A 23,884-nucleotide genomic window follows, 5' to 3' on the forward strand; every position below is an offset into this window, starting at 1 on the left:
GATTTTCTCTCAATTTCATTTGAACTAAAATTCTACTGGTCTTCAGTGAAGACAAAAAGACAAAAGTACTGTCATTTTATCAACATATCAATATGCACTATGTTCTCGGATATGCCTGTGAGTCTGTAGTTATGTGGTGTCACCCTCTTTTAAAGAAAGTTATCTTTTTGTCGGATAAATTGTTCTTCATTAAAGATTTTTGCATGTAATAAGGATAAGAGGAAATCTGCTGTCTTGGGCTGGCCGTAGATTCACAGGCTGTATTAATAGATAGGATTAGTGGAGAAGAACTGGTCAGAAGGCTGCAAAGCTCCTGTCCCTTGAGATTTCCTTCTTTAGATCATTAGTCGCATTGAAAACCTCCCTTGAATATAGGGAGCAGAAACCGAGGAAAAGGCTGGAACTATTTTATTTTGCTGGAACATAGTGGGGAAAGGGAAATTCCTGGGTCATACGCTGGCCTGAAAATGTCTGTCCAGTTTTCTCCGCAGGCACCCTGGAGGAACAACAACGTCAGTTTTCTGAGCAGAGAGGCAGCTGTAACAGAGCAAGGAGAAACTATCATAGGTTTCTACCTACTGGCTTTAGGTATGTACTCAGCGTGGATGTGAGAGGAAGCTCACAGATAGTTTAGTTCACTTCAGTTTCATCCCTAATGGAACAGGATGTTAGAAAATGCAACTTCTTTTCTTCAGCTATTACAAGATAAAAAAAGGTACAGCTGTTTTTTGTTAGAAAGAGATTAATAATCAATGCGGCAATCTCGAGGAAAAAGAATACTCAAGCCTATACATTTTTAACTAATGTTCATTAAAATTAATATGTGGGGAGATAAAAAAGTACCTTATCAGAAGTACATGATACTTCTGTGCCTTCTCGTGTTTCAGTAGCACCAAATTAATGTTCTGTGATTTTCAGAGTTTTGAATGCTGACAGTGAGTTGGCATCCTAAAATTTCCTCCTGCAGAGACAGAAAAAATAGTTTAAAACTTAAAAAAATTAAACTATTTGTACTGCTCTTGATTTAAATGTTTGATGCACATAGAAATAAACTTCTTTAAGCAGGATCGGTGAAAGACCTAAGTACTAGAACATTATTCTGTGTTAGCGGTCACAATGCCATGTGTTTATTTTGGTTCTGCTGTAAGACAGCTATTGTAAGTGCATAAGATTTGAGAAAGGCACTCAGTATGAGCTCACTTTGATCCCAGTGCAATTTTGGTTTGTTTGTTTAAATGTTCCCTCTTTGGGGCAGACTTATTGCAGGATACAAGGAAACTTCATGAAATTTCAAAGGATGCAGGTTTGCTAGGTAATCAAAATTTCCAAAAATATAACCAAAAATACAATAAAACATAACTTTCATTAAATCTGTTCTTCTAAGCAGAATATACGAAAATGCTTCTGTTTTTAAAGGATTGATCTAAGCAGATTTTTATCTTTTTCTAAGCTTATCACACTTCGCAAGTAGTTTGTTAGTCCTAAGCTAATGCTTTAAAAACATCTATGTAAAAAATGTAAATGTAAAATCCTAAGCATTTTAATTTGTTTACATAAGATTTTCTCCCCCCCCCCCCCCCCCCCAATAGGAACTAGGGAAAAGAAAGTTGTGTTTATAACAAAACCAGGGATTCTAGTAGAAAAATATATGGCACTATCTTGGGAAACTTAATTAGAAGAATGGCCGTAAGATAAATCAAAGTTGTTCCAATTTAGTTCCAATCTGTTCATCTGCGTGTCTCTTCATGAATGGCTGGAAAATGGCTGCACCATCAGCTAATGAATTAATCAGCTGCACTTAAGACTAGAAAGAACATCTCAGGTCAGCAAGGGTAGTCTCCTGCTGTGACAATATATAATCTCTTTTACAAAGCTATCATGCTTACTCATATAACTGGCTAGGAGGTTTTTTGGTGTTGCTACTACTGTTGCAATTGACAACCTGTTCCTGACTTTATTCCTCTCTTGGATAGGAACCTTTCCCTTCTTAGCTGAAATGATCACACCAACTTTATACCTTTTTGTCATTCCTTTTGGGGTTTTTTTTCCTGCAATTAACATCCTTTGGCCTCTCTGTGTTCCTGGAAGAGCAATCATACCCTGTGATCAACATTTGCATTCCTATACTAATGAAGGAAGGGCTTTTTTTGATTATTTCATTGGTTGATTTGAGGGGAGATATTATTATTTATTTATCTGCTGTCATAATATCCTTTCCCATGTCATCCCAGCCTATCAACCTCGTAGCCTTTTGCACTGTCTTTTCCAATCTGGACTCATTCTTTTTAGGCTTATATCCAGCACTGAGTACAGCATCCAAAGAAGGTCTTTCCATCACTATTCATATTAATTTAACACTTCCACAGCTCTACTGATCTCTCCTACTGTTGCCTCTGCATCAGACTGGTAGTTCAAACGTCTTCCATCAATCATCCAACAGAGGCGTTTCCCTCTGCTGCTTCCTAATGATGACTCCACATCTTTGAGCAAATATTTTTTAAAGTACATAGATGCCTGAGCTTTTAGGTTGCATGTCTACTGGTTTTCGATTGTTCCAGATCCTTCTGCCAAGCTCACAAGTTCTTGACATATCATAACTGCTATTCTTGAAACTTAACCTCCAGAATCAGAACTCAAATTGCATTTTTTTCAGAGTATACAAGACCAGTAATACCACTACTCCAAGTTAAGCGTATCATGGATCTGGTTAAAATATGGAGGTAGGTACGCCTTTTCCTACAGGAACTTTAAAAAAAAATCTCCTAATAATACCTAAATCAGAAAAGACCCCACGTCTTTTTCTCCTCAAAGGTCTCCTGCTGCACTTCTGCAAGCGCCAGCCATAACAATTTACAGCTGTTAGCTTTATGTACATCAATAATTCAGTCTATCTGGGAGCAGTGGTGTGACAGAACAAAGTAAGCCGTTACACTGACACTCTCTTGCCCTTCTCCTGCAGGGAACAAAGGCCAGTCCATACATTACCTTTCTGTACCTGTGTTTGCAGGAATCTCTGGGTATTTCCTTACATAAAGTTGCATATTTTCATATATATATGTTCATATTTCATTTAGGGGAGTTTTGATGCCTGCGAAAAGCAGCTTCAGTGATTACACTTACGTAATTACTACAAGTTTTCTTCTATTTTGGAACCAATTATACCAGTGCAATTTTTTGCAAAATCTGACACATTTGCAACACCGGAGGTATGTATGTGATAGGTGTGATTTACCCAGTACAAGGAGCACCTCCAAATCACCTCACCTTCACAGGATGAAGTAAAAAAAAAACCCCAAGTCTTTAGCCAAGTCTTCCAACAGTCACACATCTTAACAGAAGATATTAATATCCAAGAACCATGATCTGACACACTTTGCTGAGCTGGGGCCTCTTTGCGTGTGCCCTTCTGGAAATTCTCATGTCACAGGTAGCACAGATGTCATACATGACAGATAAGACCCTGATGTATGTGTCAAATACAATAAAGCAGCCAGGCTGTCAGATTCAGACAGAGGGGTTCTCAGAATACTGTACGGAGACCTGAGCTCACGGACCATGCTGGAATAGGTATTGCACTCTAATGTCTTCATCTAGGTGCAAGAGCGCATTTTGTAAATGCTGATGGATTTTGAGATCACTGCACTGCTTCCTGGCGTCTGAATCACGGTTCCACCACTCTCCCTGCTAACTTAGTCCATGGGAGACCAGCAGGGTGGGGGAGAAAACGCAGTGCCGGTCTCACAGCAGTGAGAGCCACCACAGCATAGTCAGAGGGATTAGCTGCAGGCGATGGCAGCCACGGTGTTACCCTTCATTAGTTCAGCTGTGTCAGCATCCTCTTTCTGAAGGCAGCATTCTATTCCCATCCTTCCCTTCCATGATCCCAGAACTGTCTTTGACAAGATAGGAGGGAGCTTGTCCTCTTGCTAGCATTACAGCCGACCTCTGGTCGCCTGTGGGTAGAGTCTGCAGAAAGTTTGTATAATGACCTTCAGAGAAAGAAACAATCATATAGTGCTGTGAAAATCTTTTTATAGTTTAGATCATTATGTGCAATTTAAGAGTACTGTCCACAGCTCCTGGGTAAGTCAGCTCTAGACCTGGAGGGGAAAAAATAAAGCATTTCTTTCTCCACAACTATTAAGTACATTGTTCTTTTCTACATTTATACACAATTTGTTCAGTCCTCCTTTCCCCTAGTTTCACAGAGTTAAGTGGGGAGCGTTGTAAAGAACGTTTGGCATAAAAAGAAATTTTAAGTCAATATGAGAGATTGTCAGAGAACAAATTCTGACTTGTGAGTACTCAGAAAGGTGTGCTGAGAATCCAATCCCATTAGAAAACTGGAAGACTACAAGACCGAAACATGATTTTAAAAGGCACGTGTTTCTGAATTGTAACAGTACACTGTTATTTGACAAGTGACAGAATAAGCATTGTTTTGGGACATAATTTGACAGATAAAGCTGAGAAGGTAGGAAAGGAAACAAGCTATTCACAAAACATTCATCCACAAAATGATTTCATTTATTGAATGACTAATCTCTCCATGCTTTGTCATGTCTAAAACATGATGACTCTTCTCCTTCCCGCCAAAACTGGCAATATGCCCTGGATAGGATATTGTGTATGTATAATTAGCAGGGAAGACGAAAAACGGAGCAAGGTCACTTCACAGTTGCAAAAGGTAATGACAGCTTTGTAAATTCTCCAGATTTTTCCACCGTTTTAATAAAGTCTTCTGCTCTGAAAATCTTTAACAGCAAACGTCTTCAGACAGACATTTATGCTTGTGTGTAGGTAGTTGAATTAGTAATTGACTTTATTCCTGCCTGCTCTATATCTAGAAGCTCAATCCAATTTCTGAGCTAAAGTTATTTGCTGAGGGAAAAGTGTAGTTTATCATGTGACATTGAACATTCTGCTTTTGCTCTTATTTCTTGAATTCTTCCACCTAAGGCTCTCTGTATGTTTTAAACTGCAGATGGATGAGATGAAGCACTCATTTTCCCAATTCATTCCTGTAAGATTTTACAAGGAAAGGTCATGCAACAATGTCTAATAAGAAGTCTAAGTACAAAGCATAATAACCTGTCTTAGCTGGACACACATGCAGTCATCTATTGGAAATGTGACCAGCTTGAACCTCTCAGTTCCCTTGTACCAAATTTAACTTTGCAAAAACATAAATTTAATGGCAACAATGAAATTGCATGCAGCCTCCGGTGTTTATTGCTTGTCAAAGACCATCTCAGGTACACGAGAGGAAAAAAGAAGAGTGTGTATGCATGCTTAGGATGAATGATTTGGCAGAAATCTTGTAAAATTGTTGTGTTCCCTTTTAGCAGTTTCCAGAGCTATATAATCTTGCTGTTCAAAGTTGTTTTCAGGAAAAGGGTTTTCGACAGCCCTAGTTATTCTTGCTGTCTATTTATTCAGCACTTTCATTGCACTGGCTGGTGGGCAGCATGCTGATACAGGACGTTGTTGATAGGGTTTTAGTTCCTCACTAATGTGCCTCCCTGAGAAATCACGGATAACACCATTAACCTCTTTTGTGCAGTACTTTTGATATCTGTGGATTAAAATGCTCTGTTAAGGGAGTATTACTCCAAGGGAAGGATTACTACTGAATTATATAAGGTCAATATAACATTTTAAATATTGCTGTCTGTCTTACTTCTCCTACCTCCCAATGTTTGCAAATGTGGCACCGAGTGCTTTCCTGTGGGTGTCTGAGGAGTCAAGGTAACTCCTTAGCTGTTTGATATAGAGCATTTATCAATACTCATTTAACTTATTCTCTTCTGCTCTCAGTCCTGCCCTGTGTTAATAAACATCAGTAATTGTATGGTTTCTGTGTATTTTGCCACCTCAGAAGGGCCAACATCTCTCATTGATGAGTGGCCCATATCAGACAGCATTACAATTTATGGAGGAAATGGGATGATTCCTCTCTGACCCTTATGTTGGATGGAGGTGTTCAGTTTATTCCTATCTGCTATTTTTCTCTCTCAGCCATGTTTTTATCTCAGGTGGAACCTGTCATTTCTCACCAGGATTACCTTGGGATGCTGGGGTCAAATCTGGGGTTTGGTTGTTGGGGTTTTTTTTCTCATATGCTCTTGTGTGTGATTGTTGCTGACAGCCTGAAAAAAAAAAAAACAACCCAGTTCTGTTGTTTATTTGTTTTCTATCATCTGCTTCATTGTTATGACACCTGGTGATGGCAACCTTTTATAGCACTTCAAAGTTCAGAGGTTTCTTTCTGAACTCTTGATCTGCCTGTGATCTACCCTGAGGCACACACTGCCTGCAAAGTAGTTGAGGAGATCCTTACCCTCACCGGGTGTGAGAGCTGTTGCTGTGCTTCCTCTACATTGCATTTTCAACCTTTTTCCCTATTGTGCTGTAAGGGTTTAGGCGGGAAGTTGGTTGGTTTGACGTGTTGGTTTTGTGTTTTGGGTGGAGGGTTGTTGGGTTGATTGTTTGGGGTGGTTTGGGTTTTTTTGGAAAAATCAGTCGATCAACATAGTCAGCAACCCTAGACCAGCACATCTATCTGATTGTGCACAGTCACTGCTCTTGTTGATCTCATTTTCATGCAGTGACTGGTTTTGTCTCTAGTTACTCTAAATCTTACTGAGCATTCAGTTCCTCCATTTTTTTTTTAATCAGACTATTAATATCTTCCCAGAGGGCTCAGACAAAGAACTGTATGCCTTTGCAGGTCCTCCACCTGCTTTGGTTCAAAGGATTGTGTCTGTCCTCAGAAGTGCTGTGCACACGCTCAGTAATTTTCTCCCTCTCAATGCTTTCCTCTTCCCACTCTCAGTGTGTGAATGTGGTTTCAAAAACAATCACAAATATCGTGCCGCTGTCGCCTTTGTCTAAAATATGTGTATTGCTTTTAACATGCCTTTTTGCTCACTTTCTTCCATAAGAGACTTTAACTGAAAACTCCCTTACTCTTCAGGCTCAGGGGGATTTTCTCTGCATATTCCCAGTGTACAACTCTTTAAGGGTAGCCCACCTATCCATTAAACTGCATTGATAACATACTGCTATTTGCAAAGGAGGTGCCATGTTATTTTGTCTGCCATTTTATCACTACGTCTTCATATTGTCAGGGAAAATATTTCCATACTTTCTGCCTTGAAAACTATCTTGCCTTAGAGAAGGTAGAGCCGATGTACACAAACAACACAACTATCACATTTGCATTGCAAACTATCTTGATGCACTCCCAAAGCCGTCCTCCTCCAGCTCCCTGCTGTGCCTGTTTATATTACCTAGACTCAGACAAAAGTCAGAAACATTTACTGACTTAAAGCGCGTGCGGCAGCTGGATATGAAACTCAGTTAAGAAATATTGTCACCTAGTGGCCAGAGGAAGATATATTTATTATCAGTGAGGCCACCTATGTTAGCAGTGGCAGAGCTGGTTTGAGGGGTGGAAACGTAAGCCGACAGAGAGCAGGTGCTCTCCAACCTGCTACTCAGCCCCACTCCAGCAGCCACCCTGCAGCCATCCACTTCACTGGTTAAGTTCCATTTTCAAGGCTCAGCCTGATGCTGTAGAGTAAGCGTTTTGTTAAAAGTCATTCATCTCTACATCATTCCAAAAAGTGGAGTGCAGGCTACCAGGGTCTTACATGAATAGGTGAAACAATAGCTGTGCATATTTGGAAACTCTAGGTCCCTTCAACTGAGCGGCTGACTTTCACCATATTTACAGTCATCTCCATTGCATTTTCCTCATGTAACTAGATGTATACCAGTTGGCCATCTCTGTTCCTGGAGAGTAAGAGGGGACGTAACTTTCTTTAAAAATAAATTTTAAAAGGACATTAAAGCTTCCCAAAGGTCCGTTTCCTTTACATAGATTATCAAGTGTATTACTAAAAAATATTCCCATCTGAGACAGGCTTTGCAGCAAGGAGATCCTGGACTGTTCTAAGAGAAGAAACTTAATTGTTTTAGCTTCATTTTTTGAGAGGAAACCAATTGAGCATCTCTCTATGCACGTGAAATTTCAGTGTCCATTATTGTATACAACATACCTACACAGTTGGAGCTTTTGGCAGATTCTAGTCTCTGCTCCACTTTACCAATCTTTCCCCCCTCCTTTTTTTCCTGGTGTTACATTTAATGAGTTTCTTCACTTAGGAAAAAAAAACTTCTCTAGGCCCTTAGACAGCAGATCTTTGACAGATGCAGCAGCAGCTCTTTGTGTTTGTTCTGTTTTATAGCCAGTTATTCACTGTTCCTTTTCCAAAATGTGCTCAGATACTTAAAAAGATTTCATGCATAGGTTTTCCAATGGATAATATGGTTTAATTTGTTTCTAGCTGAATGAAAGGATAATTTTAGAAGAGATGTGCATGTTTACACACTGAACTGCTTCTTGTTTTATTTACTTTTTGATTGCATGGATTTTTTTTCCCCAGGTTGGCTGTCTTGGTTTGGAAACAGCATTGTGATTTTTGTGCTGTATAAACAAAGACATCTTCTGCAGCCCACCGACTACCTCACATTTAACTTGGCGGTATCAGACGCTAGTATCTCCGTGTTCGGTTATTCAAGGGGGATCATTGAAATTTTCAATGTCTTCAGAGATGATGGATTCATTATCACATCAATATGGACCTGCCAGGTAAGGCTGGATTACGCTTAATTAGACAAAATAGGCACAAGTATTTCTGTGTATATACTGTGTATAAATAACCAGCCAGGCCCAAAAGAGTGAAAAGAAACACTAACTGACCTTGCAAGAGGACAGCATGATCTTTTTTGTTGCACTCATAAATCTTAAAGCAATGTGGACTCCTACTTGACAATGTTTGTAGAGCAAAGTGTCCGCACAGTACTCCGGTATGCATGTCTATTTTAACATACAAATTTTTTTACTAAATCAGTCTTCAATCTTCAACCTTATCTCTAAATTCTTGGTTGGTTTGGTGCATGTGGTAGGATGTGTGACTTAACGGCACAGTCATCCACGAACTTGGAGGCAGCTGTTGTTGTAGAACTCAGAAAATGCTATTATTGTAAATTCTGAAACACACCTGCGGAGACAGAATAGAAATTCATCCCATAGATAGATAGGCACAAGCCTGGCTCCCTGGTGCTTTTGGTGACATCTGTGAGATGGATTATACTTAGTGTATCTGTTTCATGAGGGAATCAAAAATCTGAAAATGACAGGATAGCGTATGGCAAGGTGTAAGAAAGATCATCTTAAAAGAGAAGGTAGAGAAATAATCCTCTTTTCTTGGTTGGTGGGTTTTTTTTTTGGTTTTGCAGGTTTATTTTATTTTGTTTTATTTTATTTTATTGTTTATAAGAGGAAGTTGAACTGTTGTGCAACGTAGATGAAAGAAAGTTTACAGCTCATGTCCCCTCCCTTTCAATACAAAGGTGCAGTTTATCCAGAGAGGAAGACTTTGCACGCAAGACTCAGATTAACCTAGGAGCTGTAGCTTGATCTAAAAAATAATTATTTTCTTGTTTTAAATGTATATCTATAGCCATTTGACAGAAAAGGATTTATCAAAATTAAGTTAATTATTTCCTCAACAAAATCTCTAATAAGAACACCTACAATTGCAAACAAAGGCCTGTTGAGGAGAAACTTCGAGGACATCTCTTAAATTATTTTTATTAATGGAAACCTTTGAAGCCATCAGATAAACAAAGACATAAACCTGCAAATTGTAAAATTCATACCTACACTCAGAATTAAAGATTCCTGTTTTTCCCTGTTTCAAGGAAAGCTGGAACTATGATCAAGCAAGGAAAGGTGAAATCTGGATCTCCAGGTTCAGTTCTAGCTTTGCTACAGACTTCCCATGTAAGACAGTGTAAGTCATTCATTGTGAAATCATGAACTGGGTTCTGTGGCATCACTTAACATTTATGACCCAGCAGACTGAAAGAGAGAGTATTATATAACCCTTCTACTGCCCTGGTCCGAGCTCTTCCAGAGCCCTGTGGAAAGGAGCTGTGGCTCCTTTTTTGGGCTGTAAAAACCAACCCACACAGGAAGGAACAGTTACTATGATCTGGCTTTTATTTTTTTAGGTGTAAAAAGACTAGGATGCTGTTGTACTTAATCTTGCGGTGCTTGAACTGCCTTTAGAGGAGAGAAGCAGTTCATAACATTTTTGGGGTGGTCACATAATTTGTTGGTCAGGGTACGTGAAGTAATTTTATTTGGATCTCTTGGTTTTAAACAGTATTCATTCATAAAATATGGATATCAAACAAAGTTTTAAAGTATTTGGATCAAAAGATTTTGTTCAGGACATTAACAATGCATTGGCTTTTCAAAACACTCCGATTTGCAAAATACTGAAGTTTCTGCTTTGGAAATCCTCTGTAGGCTTTAAAAGCTTACATTTATAATTTCAAACAGGAACTGATACTTTATTAATGCTAATTAAAAAATCATGGTAACCTAGTAAAGTCAATTTGTACTCTGAATGAATTATTAGAATTGGTTATGACTTGTTGAGTGGTTGAGCTGGTTGTGGCTTGCTGAGAGAAAATTAGGTATGAATCTTGTTTCTATCAAGATTTTTTTCTGTTCTGGGGCGTCCCAAGCATATTTGAAACTTGACATCTATCTTCTTGATTATTAAGCTTGACAAGACAGAAGCCAGTGATGAAAAAGTAACTTATGGAAGTAAAGTGGCTGTTTTTAAGAAGAATGTTGTGCAGAAATAGCAGGACGCTTCTGTGCATAAAAATGATGTGAACATTTCTATGTGTGTGTAGACAGCCAGCACAAAAGTCATTCTAAAAATGTTCAATATTGAACAGCAGTAGGGGTTTTGGTATCTATAACATGTGATACATTGTTAGTCCCACCAGAATGGGTCTCACATCTATAACATGAGGAGTAAAGAGCTCGGTGCCAGGAAGGTAAAGCCCATGCTTTCTGTCACAGATCTCTGAAGTTGATGTCTCTTGTTCCACTCACCACACTAAAGCTCCTCTGCAAGCAGCTGTGATGACAGTTTTGGCTGTTGTGCACGTAAACACGACTCTTCCCTTTGTATGGCCTATGTGTTTTCCCTGACTTTTTTTGTTTGGTGAGTCCAGAGCACAGTCTTACTTGGCTTTCTGTCATTGTCCATTTCACGACACATTTGCTTCTATTTGATCAGTCAGCTTCTGCTGTCAGGTATGCTTAAGGAAACTTTATTTTCCCAAGCCAGCCTGTCATTTCTGTTTATGAAGAAATTTCATGAGCTCACCTTACTTAATCTACCAATTTTCCTTTCCTCTGAGTTGGGCCTCCTTCTGTGCCCTCGGGTAATAGTTCCCAAAATTAAGTTTTAGCATTCTTGGCTGCCCCAGATGGAGGGACTGGGGAAAAGACAGATAGACAGACACTACTTCTCTTTCAAAACAGCCTAACCTATGAAAACCCTCTCCAGCTAAAAGGATCATCTCATGGCATACCTGCTGAATGAGACAGATACATGTGTTCCTGTCCTCCTCCTCTGTTCGGAAGAAACACCACTGCTTTTCCCCATGCCTAACAGTATTTTTCTTTTTGGATATCCGACAAAACTCTCCTCTCAGGAATGAGGTTGCATGGTAGGTCTGCATCCAAACATTGCCCCTGCTGAGTACTGTATGTGGATACGGTTTTCCAAGGGTGGCTTTTGGACTCTGCTTTCATTTCTTGTTTGTCCCTTCCCTGCTGTACCACTATGTCCTGATCTGGACAGAGGGAGGACAGTCAGTCTCTAGCACATTCATTTTTTAGCCTCTGGTAATATTATCAGTAAGTAAACTAGTTCAAATAGTCAAGTTCAGATCAGGCAATGTAAGCCAGCGACCCAGAGCCATCTGTTCCCCCACTGACTACCCCAGGATATGTTTTCGTCTTTCTCATACATTTTTATTTGCATGTTCTGCTGGATCAGAAGTTGCACTGAAACCAGTAAATAACATTGTGTGCAAATGTTCTTACATGTAGGAAGTACAGAAATGTTGATTCTGTACAGGTAAACACCAGAGTTTCTTCTAAACCATATTAATCAACCAACAGAAAGTTTCTCCCTTCCCTTCCCTTCCCTTCCCTTCCCTTCCCTTCCCTTCCCTTCCCTTCCCTTCCCTTCCCTTCCCTTCCCTTCCCTTCCCTTCCCTTCCCTTCCCTTCCCTTCCCTTCCCTTCCCTTCCCTTCCCTTCCCTTCCCTTCCCTTCCCTTCCCTTCCCTTCCCTTCCCTTCCCTTCCCTTCCCTTCCCTTCCCTTCCCTTCCCTTCCCTTCCCTTCCCTTCCCTTCCCTTCCCTTCCCTTCCCTTCCCTTCCCTTCCCTTCCCTTCCCTTCCCTTCCCTTCCCTTCCCTTCCCTTCCCTTCCCTTCCCTTCCCTTCCCTTCCCTTCCCTTCCCTTCCCTGTCAATCGTGTGGTGAATACAAAAGATGCAGGCTTCCAGAAGCCTTTATATATAGGGGAAGGATCATAACTTGTCTGATCCCCACAGGTGGATTGCAGTTGCATCAGAAACCAAGGACAGACTGTGAAGTGCCCTAGAACTTGAAAACCTTCGTAATCCTGGTACTTTAGTTTAAAGTTGTTTCCATGAATTGACTCTTCTAATTTCTTATTTTTTATGACAATGTGGTTTGGTTATTTTGACATTAATCTTATAAATACTTAAGAATTTTACTGCAGGGTTCAAGAAAATTGAGTGCTGTTATCATGTGCTCACTCTGTTGGTACAGGCTTCTTTAAAAAAAAACATTACTTGCGTTTTATACCTAAGAAACAGTCAGAAATACCTTGTATGCACACAACAGAGCAGAATGTAGTTATCTCCAGGTCATGGTATCATCACAGACATACCCACTGCCACCAATGTGTTGACTGATGCTATTATTGCAGATGCACTCACCTCACTACTAGTGTAGGTAACCCTGGCCAGCCAGATGGTGCCAGAGCATCCCCAGCAGATGTGGCTCCGCACAGAAACAGCCTCAAGAGGAAACAATAAAAAAATATGTTCAGCTTTGAGGTATTAGTGAGCAGCACAGTAGCCTGCCCAACAGGAGTCAGCCCACACCGTCTCTGTCCCTTCAGCCTGCTCTCACTGTCCAATTAAGGGCCAGCCTGGAAGGACCTGCCTTCCTCCTCTTTTTCTGAAGCTGTTTTGTGTTGTGTGGAATAATAAAGCTGAGGAAAGCAGCCAGAATGAGAGAGAGAAAGAGAGAGAGAGATATGACTGTCTCACACTGTGGTCTCATCACTGCATAGCAGTGAGGAAACTTGGATTTGAATCCAGCACTACTTAATGCATTGACGTTTTATCCAGTATTTCTGTCTGGTATACCTTGGAGAGAAACAACTGGAATTGTAGTGAGCAACAGTGAGCCCCACATTGCATGTGTGTATTGTTTTACTCTGCTATCCTTAATTCATTTGTGCACAGTTTACCTGATGTCACCAGACCTGTGGCGTATGTGCATCCTGAAAGAGCTTGTTGGGGCCAGAAGTCCAAAATTTTCTAGAAGTGCCAGATTTAGTGTGCATGCATTGAAGGGTACGTGACCCCTGGAAATGCTTGGGATTTCCTGCACTTCAACACACTTTTCAGGATTGTGGTGGAGTAGCTGATCAAGTTGCCAGCTGAAATCCCAGAAAAATAGGGTTCTCTTAGAAAAACTGGATGTGCAATAGCCCTTCTTTAACAATGCTGCTGTTGGACAAGGAAGTTTCACCTCCTTCCAGTGGGTACCCTGACCACTTACACGGGAAGTTTCTCTTCTTTGTCTCTGGTCCTAGCTCTAAGGACAGCAGAACATCCCCATAAAATGAATAGTCTTGAGGCTTGTGGTCCCAGACAGGGGATGTGGATATGAGCACCTTTGGATGGAGAAAAGTGAATTCAGCTCTCCCATGCCCTCCATGGAGGAAAGACGAGAAAGTATCAGCAGTCCCTCTGCTTTTCACAGAGACACTGCTTTATTTTTGAAAGGTCTTACACAGTTAAGGGAAAGTTCTGACTGTGAATACCAAACAATTCCAATCTTTTGTGGCCTGGAGTAGGGCATTAAAAATCAAGAAGGATGTGAGATATGTTCCCCACTTTGATCTATTGGCTACTTTAAGAAACTCAGTTGTTCAAAAGCTTTTGCCATGTTCAATCCAGGAGTCAAGCTCAGAGCCATAACCCACCCTGCACGGAGAAAGTGCCCAGAGCCACAGCCCTTGAAAGCTGAGCACAGTGGCCCGTGCTCCCTTTGGCAGATTCAGCATACGGTCAGTGCCTTTCACTGACACTTAAAAAATCCAGTATTTTTTGTGTTATTAGGTGTTTAGAGGCCTTCTATGACATTTCTGAGAAGAAATAATGTCCATCCCTTAGCAACATCCATCAAGATGGATAAAGGTTTGCTCACGTTCACCCTCCTTCCCATCTGGCTACAAAGAAATGTAATGATGATTGCTGGCACTGTCTTTACCCACATCTGAGAGCACCTGAATGACTGCTGTTCCGCATTTTCCCTCCTCTCTCTTCCTGTGGGGAATAGTCTGTGCAGACACACCTTGAATTCACCAGTGGTCATGCACAGTGGAGCCAGAATGTGTGCTGCAGGGGTACTTTCATTCTCAGCATGGCTTTCTGCAGTGGTCCAACTTTGGCAGAGATTTCCCATCCAAACTGAGCTAGCTCAACCTTACTCGGTGTAAAAAATCTTGCAATATCACTTTGTAGTCCAGTTTTCAAACATGTAGCTCTAAGATTGAGGTTGTGATGGAAGAAACTAGATTTTCTTTTTTCTGAAATCATAATAGTGTAGGAATGTGGTCTAATGTTTGCTTAGTTGAAAAACATTCAGCTGTCTACTGATGAGATGTTAAAATAAATCAAAAAAATGTAAAAAAGCCGTAAAAAATAGTTATTAACTATCCTAGCACAGTACTGCGGTGTGATATTGCTAGGATTTTACTTATATATAGCTTATCGTTCCTGACATTTCAGTAAGATGAAAATAACCCAAAGTCAGATCATGGAACTGGCACTAAGAGCATTAACAGATAAAACAGGTGTTAGAAGTGCTGAAGAAAAGCTGTGCAAATTAGCTCTTCATTCAGCTCACCTTAACATGCTGATTCATCATAAAAGGTAGGATGCGGAGACTGATCTATAAAGCAAATTAAATAAAAAGAGAGTCCTTTACTTTACCCGTGCTGTGCTACACAAATCTTCCTCTCCCAGTTGTTTTTCTGAGCAATGTTTATATCTTAAATACTACAAACACAAGAACATAGCCTAGAATAACTAGGTTTGGATACCAAAAAAAAATTGTTGCAGAGATATTAGTCTTCCTTCTTTATTTTTCTGGTCTGCCTTGATATAATTTGAAGAGTATACACATTGCAGTTAAAGAAATAAAAGCAACTTATGCAGACATCTGTGAGCTAAATTCTGATGAGAACAGTACTTCATCTGCAGAGCAGGGGAGAAAAACTGTGCATTTGCACAAACAGAATCATCAGCAACACAGAAGATCATTTCAGTGTAACTAATGTGACTGCAAGGAAGTTATGCCAGTTTTCATTAGCCATGAATTCTCCCTCATTTTCCTGTAAATTATTATTATGTCTGCAGCCACCTGTGACAAATTAGAGAAGTCATATATTTTGTATTTGAAAATCTGAATGCTAAAGCTATCTGTTTACTTGTTTAATAAGCCTAATATAGCCCTTCCCACACCACACCCGCAGTGTGTCAAACCACACACTGCTGCCTGGAAAGGGCATTTGCTGTCTGATAGCACTCCTACAGAACCAGGAATTTCCAAAGTCTAAGTGTCAACTCCTGAGCAAGCTCTCAGAGGACTTTGAAACATCCTTTTCTTGTTTCCTTATATGGAAAACAGTAGCTTTCCTCATTCTTCTGCGCTGATGTGTGTTTCTTGGAGATCAAACACCTTCTTAAAAAATGCTGTCCATCATTACTTTTGCCAATCAAGGTCTCACCATAGGGTGAACAATTTGTGTTCTTGTGGCTCCCCCTGGCTTGCTACATCTTCTCACTGACTTTTAAGCAAAATTTCAAATCAGGCTGATAATATCCAGGTATCTTAAATAGTCCTACCTTACATCTACTCATATTCTATTTCACAAATATATATTTAATTAAGTTAGTACACCACTAGCATATAGGAAGCAATCCCTGTTCAGCTTCTGACCTTGATCTTGAGTGACTAAATCAATTACAAGATGGCCATTGCTTGCAACGGGCTTTATATGACATGGCATCCAGTATTTCCACACCACTGTCCCTGCGGAAGGGTTGAAGTTGTACCTGGTGGCTTACCGGATAGCTCTTTAAGGTCAAGAGTAATCTGTATCTTTTACATTTCCTTCCAGGCTGTCCCTGGGTTATTAGGATTTCTTGGCGAAGTGTGTGACTCTCCTGTTAGGAGCTGTCAGGTCCTGCTTATCATACACAGTTGTGACATAAGACCCTTTACAGCCCATACACATTTTAGGACTATAAGCATTTTCTTGGGACAAATAAGTTATTTTATGTTTTTCTGGTTATTTCACTAGAGGATCCCAGCCAAGTGTATCAACCTAAGAGGAGATTTCCTAGTAACCATGCAGCTTTTTCAGGCTTTCAGGAACATAGCAAGTCCTCGTCTTGGCCACTTAAGGACCGAGCTTGTACCATCATTAACCTGCCCTGCTTCATGCCTATGAGCTTTATGAACAGAAGAATAGCTCCACTGGTGGGCATTCAGAAATCAGAGATGGCCCTGTAATTAACTCGATCATGACTGTGTAAGCAGTTTCCCTCTTGCTGGGAACCACCATAGGCAATTATACTTTGGAGAATCTGGAGTGTGATTTGTAATCTCTGCGCTGTCCTGACAGAATCCATGAACAGTCTGTGGGACCTCTGCTTCCCTTGTAACACATTAGCCTACAGAAACATTTATCATGCTACTGTGAAAAGGCAAAACTAGAACTTTGTAGCTTTGAAAATAAAAGTATGACTTTAGTCTGATGTCAATGATCTCAGTTGTTGGGGTAGGATCACCACAGACGTCAAAGCCAAGCCTTTGCTTTCTGTGGAAATCTACAGATGAGACAGGTGATTCATGGGGTTGTTTTCTTCTTTTGTCAGTCTGTGTATTTATTCGTTCATATTAACAGTGCTGCCAGCAATAAAAATGTAGGCTCTGCCTCTGGCTCAACATCACTGCATAGAGAGGAGTTTGGGTTCAAACTCACTGAAAAGGGGTTTGCTCAGTGTGGCAGATGGCGTTAAGAGTTTCCCATCTAGTGCCTCTTAATCTCCCTGTATGGTGATGCACAGAAAGACAATGGCAATACAGCATTTAACCTGAAGATGGGAATCTTTCCATTGTATCTGGATCATCAGGTAGTATGAGCTACATACTCGTGTGCTTTCTCCCAATTTATTCTTTATGGGTGGACAGGAGAAACAAGAAACCTGCCATGGTCCCATGTCATTAGCTAATAGGGTGCTCTCAAACATATGGAGATAGGATAGTTAAAGTAAGATTATTAGGTGATGAGGCTTTGTAAGGAAATTTTGAAATAAATTTCTGCCTGTGTGTTAAGTGATGGACGTTTCCTGGAGTTTTACATTCATTAATGAACTCATTTACAGAGGCATGTACTGCTACGAGTATAGATTGCAACCTGAGTGTACTACAACTCTGATAGCTATGAGTCAGACCAAAGCAAGTATACATTGAATCTTATTTGATTAACCCAATATATAAACCTAAAATAACTACAAGCAAACAGGTAGACATACTCCGGTTTCCCTATCATTACCAAAGGCAAAACACGGCCTGCACAAAATAATAGCTGGCACTAACCGTACATTTATCTATATCGTATAGTTAGTACAATTATAAATCTGTATATACAATTGTATAGGCTAAATACTGTATTCATATTTTTCCTATCTTTAAGATATATACCCTCAACAGAAAGGTTTCATCACTTGGCAAATGTAAAATACTGAGCATCTGGTGTTCTCACTTAATAGTTTAAACTATCTAATCTTGTAGCATATCAGTTCTCATTGTTTATTAGTAAATGAAGTGCAGTTTGTGTAAGAGACCTATAATGGCATGAGTTAATATAATCACCTCTAAGCAGGGCTACCCTTGAAGCATGCTGAGACATTTTAAAAGGCAGAGTGCAACCGTAGCACAGTAATGTGGCATAAGCAAAAGACGTGGGGGAAATTGCAGTCTCTTTTACTTTCTGTACAATGGTAAATCTTAAAGAAACAAGTTGAATACTTTAGGAACGCCATGCATTGCGAAGTTTAGGTAGTTGGCTGTGAAGACTGATTTTGATTATGAACATTGGTAGCTCTGCCATTTGCCAGAAGAGTAAGCATAAATAAGCCATTAATTATTAATATATTGGAGGGAGAGGAGAACTATATTTTCATTAAACTCTTGTGGAATATTTTCTCACTTACTGCAAATTTAAAGAACTTGTTAAATTTTAAAGCACAGTCTATTCAAAGGTCCCTACAGTTGTTTTTTGAAATGTATTTCTTAAAGATTGATTACATGCTGTTTTGTCTCTTGAGGCTGAAGATTTATTGCCCTTATCTTTTTACATTATGATCTTGGAATAATCTGATCTGTATTCAAGAAACTATTTTAAGAGAGCTTGTTGTGATGATTTTAAATATATGCAATGGAAAAATAATCCCTGTCAAAAGTTTGTCGTTTTCTTTATTTATTCGTTATCTCATATTTAATAGAAGAGGATGACAAGACTTTGTGGTTCTGAAGGGAAGAAAATGCCCTTCAGGAAATTGCAACAAGTTCACCAGTTGGCCAGAGGAGGGAGTGATGCACCCTTTCTGGCTGGTGAGATCGACGTTTCAGCCTAAACTGAAATGTAATAGCCATTTTGACAATCTGGTTTTGTAACATTAAACCTTGATTAATTCAATAATAAAAACAATAGACTGTGTTTTACTTTGCTTTAAATGAAGACAATCCTCATTAATTCAGTAGGGACGCAATAAGTATTAAAGGTATTAAAACTGGGGCACACCCAAGCTCATACCTAAAAATTTAATAGTATACTGGGGATTCCTGAATATTCCTGTATTGAAACAAAGTGTAAGAAACAAATTTCCATGCAGCGGGAGCTTTCTGTGCTGCTGATTGTAAATAGTATACCAAGAACATTAGTGAGATTTAAAATTGGGCACAAGTAGAAAGCAGCAAAATCACAGCCTTTTCTTCAGTTCTGTCTTAGCTTTTAGGCAACATAAAGGTAATGAGTAAGTTCTGTGAATATCTATATAGTCAGGGGAGTAATATTGGTATAGCACCTAGAGAGAAGCTTTTAAAACTGCTAATCTACTCCTGTTTCTAAATGGGTAAAAGGGAAAGCATGTGGATCAAACTTAATGTGCAATCAACTTTGTGTTTATGTCATAACTCACTGTTGTCTATTAACAATGCTGGTCTTTGATCATAATTAACAATAGAAAGGACAAAATTGCATTACACAAAAATGGAGAAAACTTCATGACTGTGGAATGCAGGACCTGGCTGGGGGGTAGGATAAAAAAAAAAAAGGAAAACCAGAACCAGGGAAGGAGAAAAGCATCAATCTTCCAAACTAATTAACTATTACCTACTATTCTAGTATTTCCTTAGCTGTCATTCCAATATATCTTTAAGCACTGAGAAAACTGAGAATATCATATATTTTTGTTACCCATATATTTTAATATCTCTGTATATAGAACTCGGGACTATGCTAAAGCAGTTTTTCTATTGCTAACTACTTTGGGTTCCAAACAGTCACATCAGTTGCTACCTAGAGGCAGTGTTGTCTGTTCAGGAGCAGAAAAAGTAGCACAGATCTTTCTTCCATATCCAGAGGGTGTATGCTTGAAGTAGGTTGGCTACAGCTAGAGTAAGATATCTCATTTTCTTCTGAAGACATATATGTAACAGGAATATAAAAGTACTGCAGAATTGAAAGACTTGCAAGGAAATAGCATATGCATGGGCTGTATGGGCTGTTGCAGCTTGAGAGCCATCACGTTTACCTCCTTTACCGATTTCATCCTGGCACTCTTGTCATCCCCAGAGCTCCCTCCCCTCAGCCTGTCACATGTTCCTAAACCCAGAACCTGTGGCTACAATGGGGGCAGTTAACACAGCCATCCATCCCCAGGAGACTGCTGCCACTTACTAACCACTTACTAACACTAGCAAAAGAAAAAGCATTTTGGTGGGCTGAAATGCTGTTATGAAATAATTTGAAAGCAAGACATGGAGCTGATAATAGCTTGGTCCTATGAACTATGTTGATTTAGGTAGCTGTGTTTTTTTTGGCAAGGTTCTCAAAAGAAAACATTTTGACTTATTCTTTCTTTTGGTGACAGAGTTTCATCTTAAATGGTAAAGAGCGAGAGTGTACTTTTAGACCCACTTTCCTCCCTTGTAATTGTGGTTAAGGGCTATTTGAACTAATCAATTGATGTAACCTGTCATTGGTCTGATATCAGGAAAGTGGAGGAGGAGAATAACGGTGACATCTGCAAGTGATAATACATACACTGATGTATTTCAGAAAAAACTCAAGTTTCAGCATAGGAGGGCTAACTGTGATACACACCAAGAAGCTTGTCTTGTTACTTTATATTCAATCTCTTATCTCTTGAGATTTAATTTCAAAGTGTTTAATGGTGTCATTGCTGAAATACTGCTTCCTTTCTAGTTTAATAACTAATACATTTGCTTAAGCTTATGCAGCATGGTTTCTCAGTAGTCCTTGGTGATGCTGTTTTCTGCATTTATGAAGCATTGTTAGAGCAAATGGAGAAGAGACAGCTATTTGCACCTATAAGGATTTGGTGAGATGCAGAGTATATTTGCATATCCAGGTATTTCACTAATTTCCATAGTGCACAGTAGGCCAGATTCAACGAAGTGCAGCTTCTAGTAAGTGGCTGAGACATCCAGGGAAGTCTGTTTTCTGGTATAAACATGGTTTCATTTATATACCAAGCATGAGCTGATTGTAAGGGGCATATAGGTGGCTGTAGATTGTTGTAGTGGGAAGTCTTGCATACGTTTAAAATGTGATGGGTCTGTAAAAGCTGGCATGATGAAGTATATAGAATCAATACAGAGGAGTGTTGGTGGCAAGAAAAACCACTAATGAAAGAAATTATGAAGTAGCCTTTTCCTAACCCTTCACCCAATTTAATTTATACAATCTGCCATGGGCTCAGCTTTAAGCCTGGATTAAAGCCTCAGATTCAGCGCTGGGATAAACAGAATTCCACGGGAGTTGTGCCCGTTCACACAAAGACAGAGTTTGTTCTCACAGAATAATGATGTGCCTTTCCGCCAATAATTTTACTACTTGAATGCCAAGTTACAGTCCAGAGACACTTACTTAATATTCCTGCTTCACTCAGTGTAAAATTGGCACCTTGAAGAGCTCCTCTGCTCTGGCTGTTTTGGTGTATCATTGCAAGCTTTCAAAAAAAGGACTGGCTTCCCCATTTTGTCTGGATCCTTTCCCAGTTATATAGTGCTCTCTAGCAGATTACACCCATCTCCACTGCAGTAGGCAGCATCTCTGTTCCTATACCCCTAAGTGAAGCTCACAGAGTTGTAACTATCCTGTGCATCTATCATTGAGATACTGACGTCAGTGGAAGCCTACAAAGCCAGACGGCTCCTCCTGCGTCAGTCAGAGATGGTGAGGATCAGGGCTGAATAACTACCAGGCAATCATTAGCAGCACCACTGAAACTCAATTTGTTTGAACGATTTATCTATGGATGCTTTTATTTAATTTTTTAAAAATTAAATTATTTTTTAATTTTTCTCAGTCAGCCAAGGCTATTACCTCCTATGTTCTTCCCTCTGTGGCCTAAAATTCATGGGTTCAGTTTGCACGTTTGCTCTGCCTACAAAGGGCTGCTGCATCCGGTGCCTTTTTGCGTATTCAGGGCTTTTCTTCTTTTCAGTTCAACCTTTTTCTCCTTCATTTGGCAAGTCATTTAGTGGAAGCATAGATGTAAGGATGTATTTGCTTGTTTATTTTATGTACATGACAGAGCACTTATATAATTTTTGAACATTTACTTGCTCAGTGATCCTATAGAAGATAACTGCACCTGACATTTTATATTTCCCAGTTGGCTGGGTTTCTGGAAAAACTTTCAAGAGCATTAACGTGAAAACAACAGGAACAATCCTTGTGGTTCTTTTCTCCTTCAGCTCTCTGCAGTAAGAGAACATCCCATTCTGCTTTGTTTTTCAGGTTGATGGCTTCCTGACACTTCTTTTTGGCCTGGCTAGCATTAATACCCTTACAGTAATCAGTGTGACTCGCTACATAAAAGGCTGCCATCCTGAGAAAGGTAAGGAATAAAGGCAGGCCCAGTTCTGCCTTCACTGAAGCTGATGCGATTCTGTATTTCTTTCAGTCACAGGCTAGATCAAACATAGATTAGATTAGCTAACTCCAATAAGAGCCAAATTATCACTGGTACACTTTGGTCTTGGTGGGTTAAATTCACCCTTGTGCCAAAGATACCACAGGTCTTGCTGACCCTTTGTATTCGTCAAAATGCAAATTAAATTACTTCTAAGTGATGCATACGTGGTTATCTGGATCTCACTGTAAGTAGTGAATTTAATCTTCAGTGAGATGATGTTTGGGCAGTTTCCAGTCATTAATAACGTCCTTGGTTCAGAAGGCTGCCCTGCTACAAACATTTTACTCTTCAGGGTGTTTTGCCAAGGTTTGTGCGCAGCAGGCATCATGGTACTTTAGATGATACTGGGAATATTCAGTCTACACATGTTGCTTCCAGGTTTTGTAGCACTGCACAGCCTACTGTTTCCACACACCTCTCAGCATTCCCTTAGTAGACAGTTTCACACCACGAGAGATGAAAATTACTCCCACCATTCTCAGAACTGACCATGACCCTACTCTACCTGGACAGTCCCTGTCTCCTGCCTGTCTCCCAGGTCTGCAAAGCATCAGCACCACAGCCTTGCACTCATTATTCTTCCTTCTCTGTTGCCCTGTTGATCTGTAACCCAAACAACCACTGTTCTTTACTCTCTGCAATGCTAGAAACCTCTTACTAAACATTTTCTGGTTTGTTTATTTTGGTTTTGTTTTGTTTTTTTTCTTTTCCTAATTTATTTTATTTATTAACCTTAGATATTAATGCTTCTCTAAAGGCATAAGAGCGTCCCACTGTACAAAATCCAGTCTGAAATCCTCTATGTGTTTCTTGTCCTGAGAAACCCTTGTCAGGAAGCCTACATGAACAAGTCTTCATTTACCCCTTTCTCTTTAAACCTCTTTATATCACCACACTCACTCCTAACAGGATGAGTAGAAACTTTTTCTTACCATTCATCTCAAACCTCTTGCCTGCTGAAAACTTTGACTTCCAGTGGGAGCCCTTTTTAAGCTCTCTTCTTTATACCAGCACTTTCAATAAATTTACCCTACTCTTCCCTTCACCCATCCATAGATAATGTATTATAACTCTTCAAGCCTTTATTATGACTGGCTTGCACCAGTGAGATTGCACAGGCTGGAGCCTATTAATGTCCTCAGGTAAAGCATGCATAAATACACTGGATGCATCATATCTGTTTTTGTATTATTATTATCATCATTATCATTATTATTATTGTGGTGTTATTAATTAATATTTGTTCTTATTAGCTGTGAAAAGCACTTCCACAGGGAGGTCTTTTTTTCCACAGGAAGTTCTTCTGCAGTTCCTTGTAATGATAGACTGCTTGAAGTTAATTTTCAACACAAACTACTGCTGGAACTGCTAGAATTT

The 23,884-nt window shown here is 39.7% G+C and overlaps 1 protein-coding gene across 2 annotated transcripts in view; it reads left to right on the forward strand.

Moving 5' to 3' along the window:
- The first annotated feature begins 278 nt into the window (after nt 1-278).
- Nucleotides 279-23,884, forward strand: part of LOC104057910 (visual pigment-like receptor peropsin) — a 29,315-nt gene continuing 5,709 nt past the window's right edge. The window contains exons 1-3 of one of the 2 annotated variants that reach the window (XM_009559343.2): nt 279-588; nt 8,451-8,656; nt 22,330-22,429. In XM_009559343.2, the coding sequence (XP_009557638.1) occupies nt 468-588; nt 8,451-8,656; nt 22,330-22,429 (427 nt within the window). In that variant the 5' untranslated portion in view covers nt 279-467. Of the gene's footprint in view, nt 716-8,450; nt 8,657-22,329; nt 22,430-23,884 lie in introns of both variants that reach the window. The other variant, XM_054063569.1, reaches the window with a different exon arrangement.

Source organism: Cuculus canorus, chromosome 3 (assembly GCF_017976375.1).
Source record: "Cuculus canorus isolate bCucCan1 chromosome 3, bCucCan1.pri, whole genome shotgun sequence".
Taxonomy (NCBI): domain Eukaryota; kingdom Metazoa; phylum Chordata; class Aves; order Cuculiformes; family Cuculidae; genus Cuculus; species Cuculus canorus.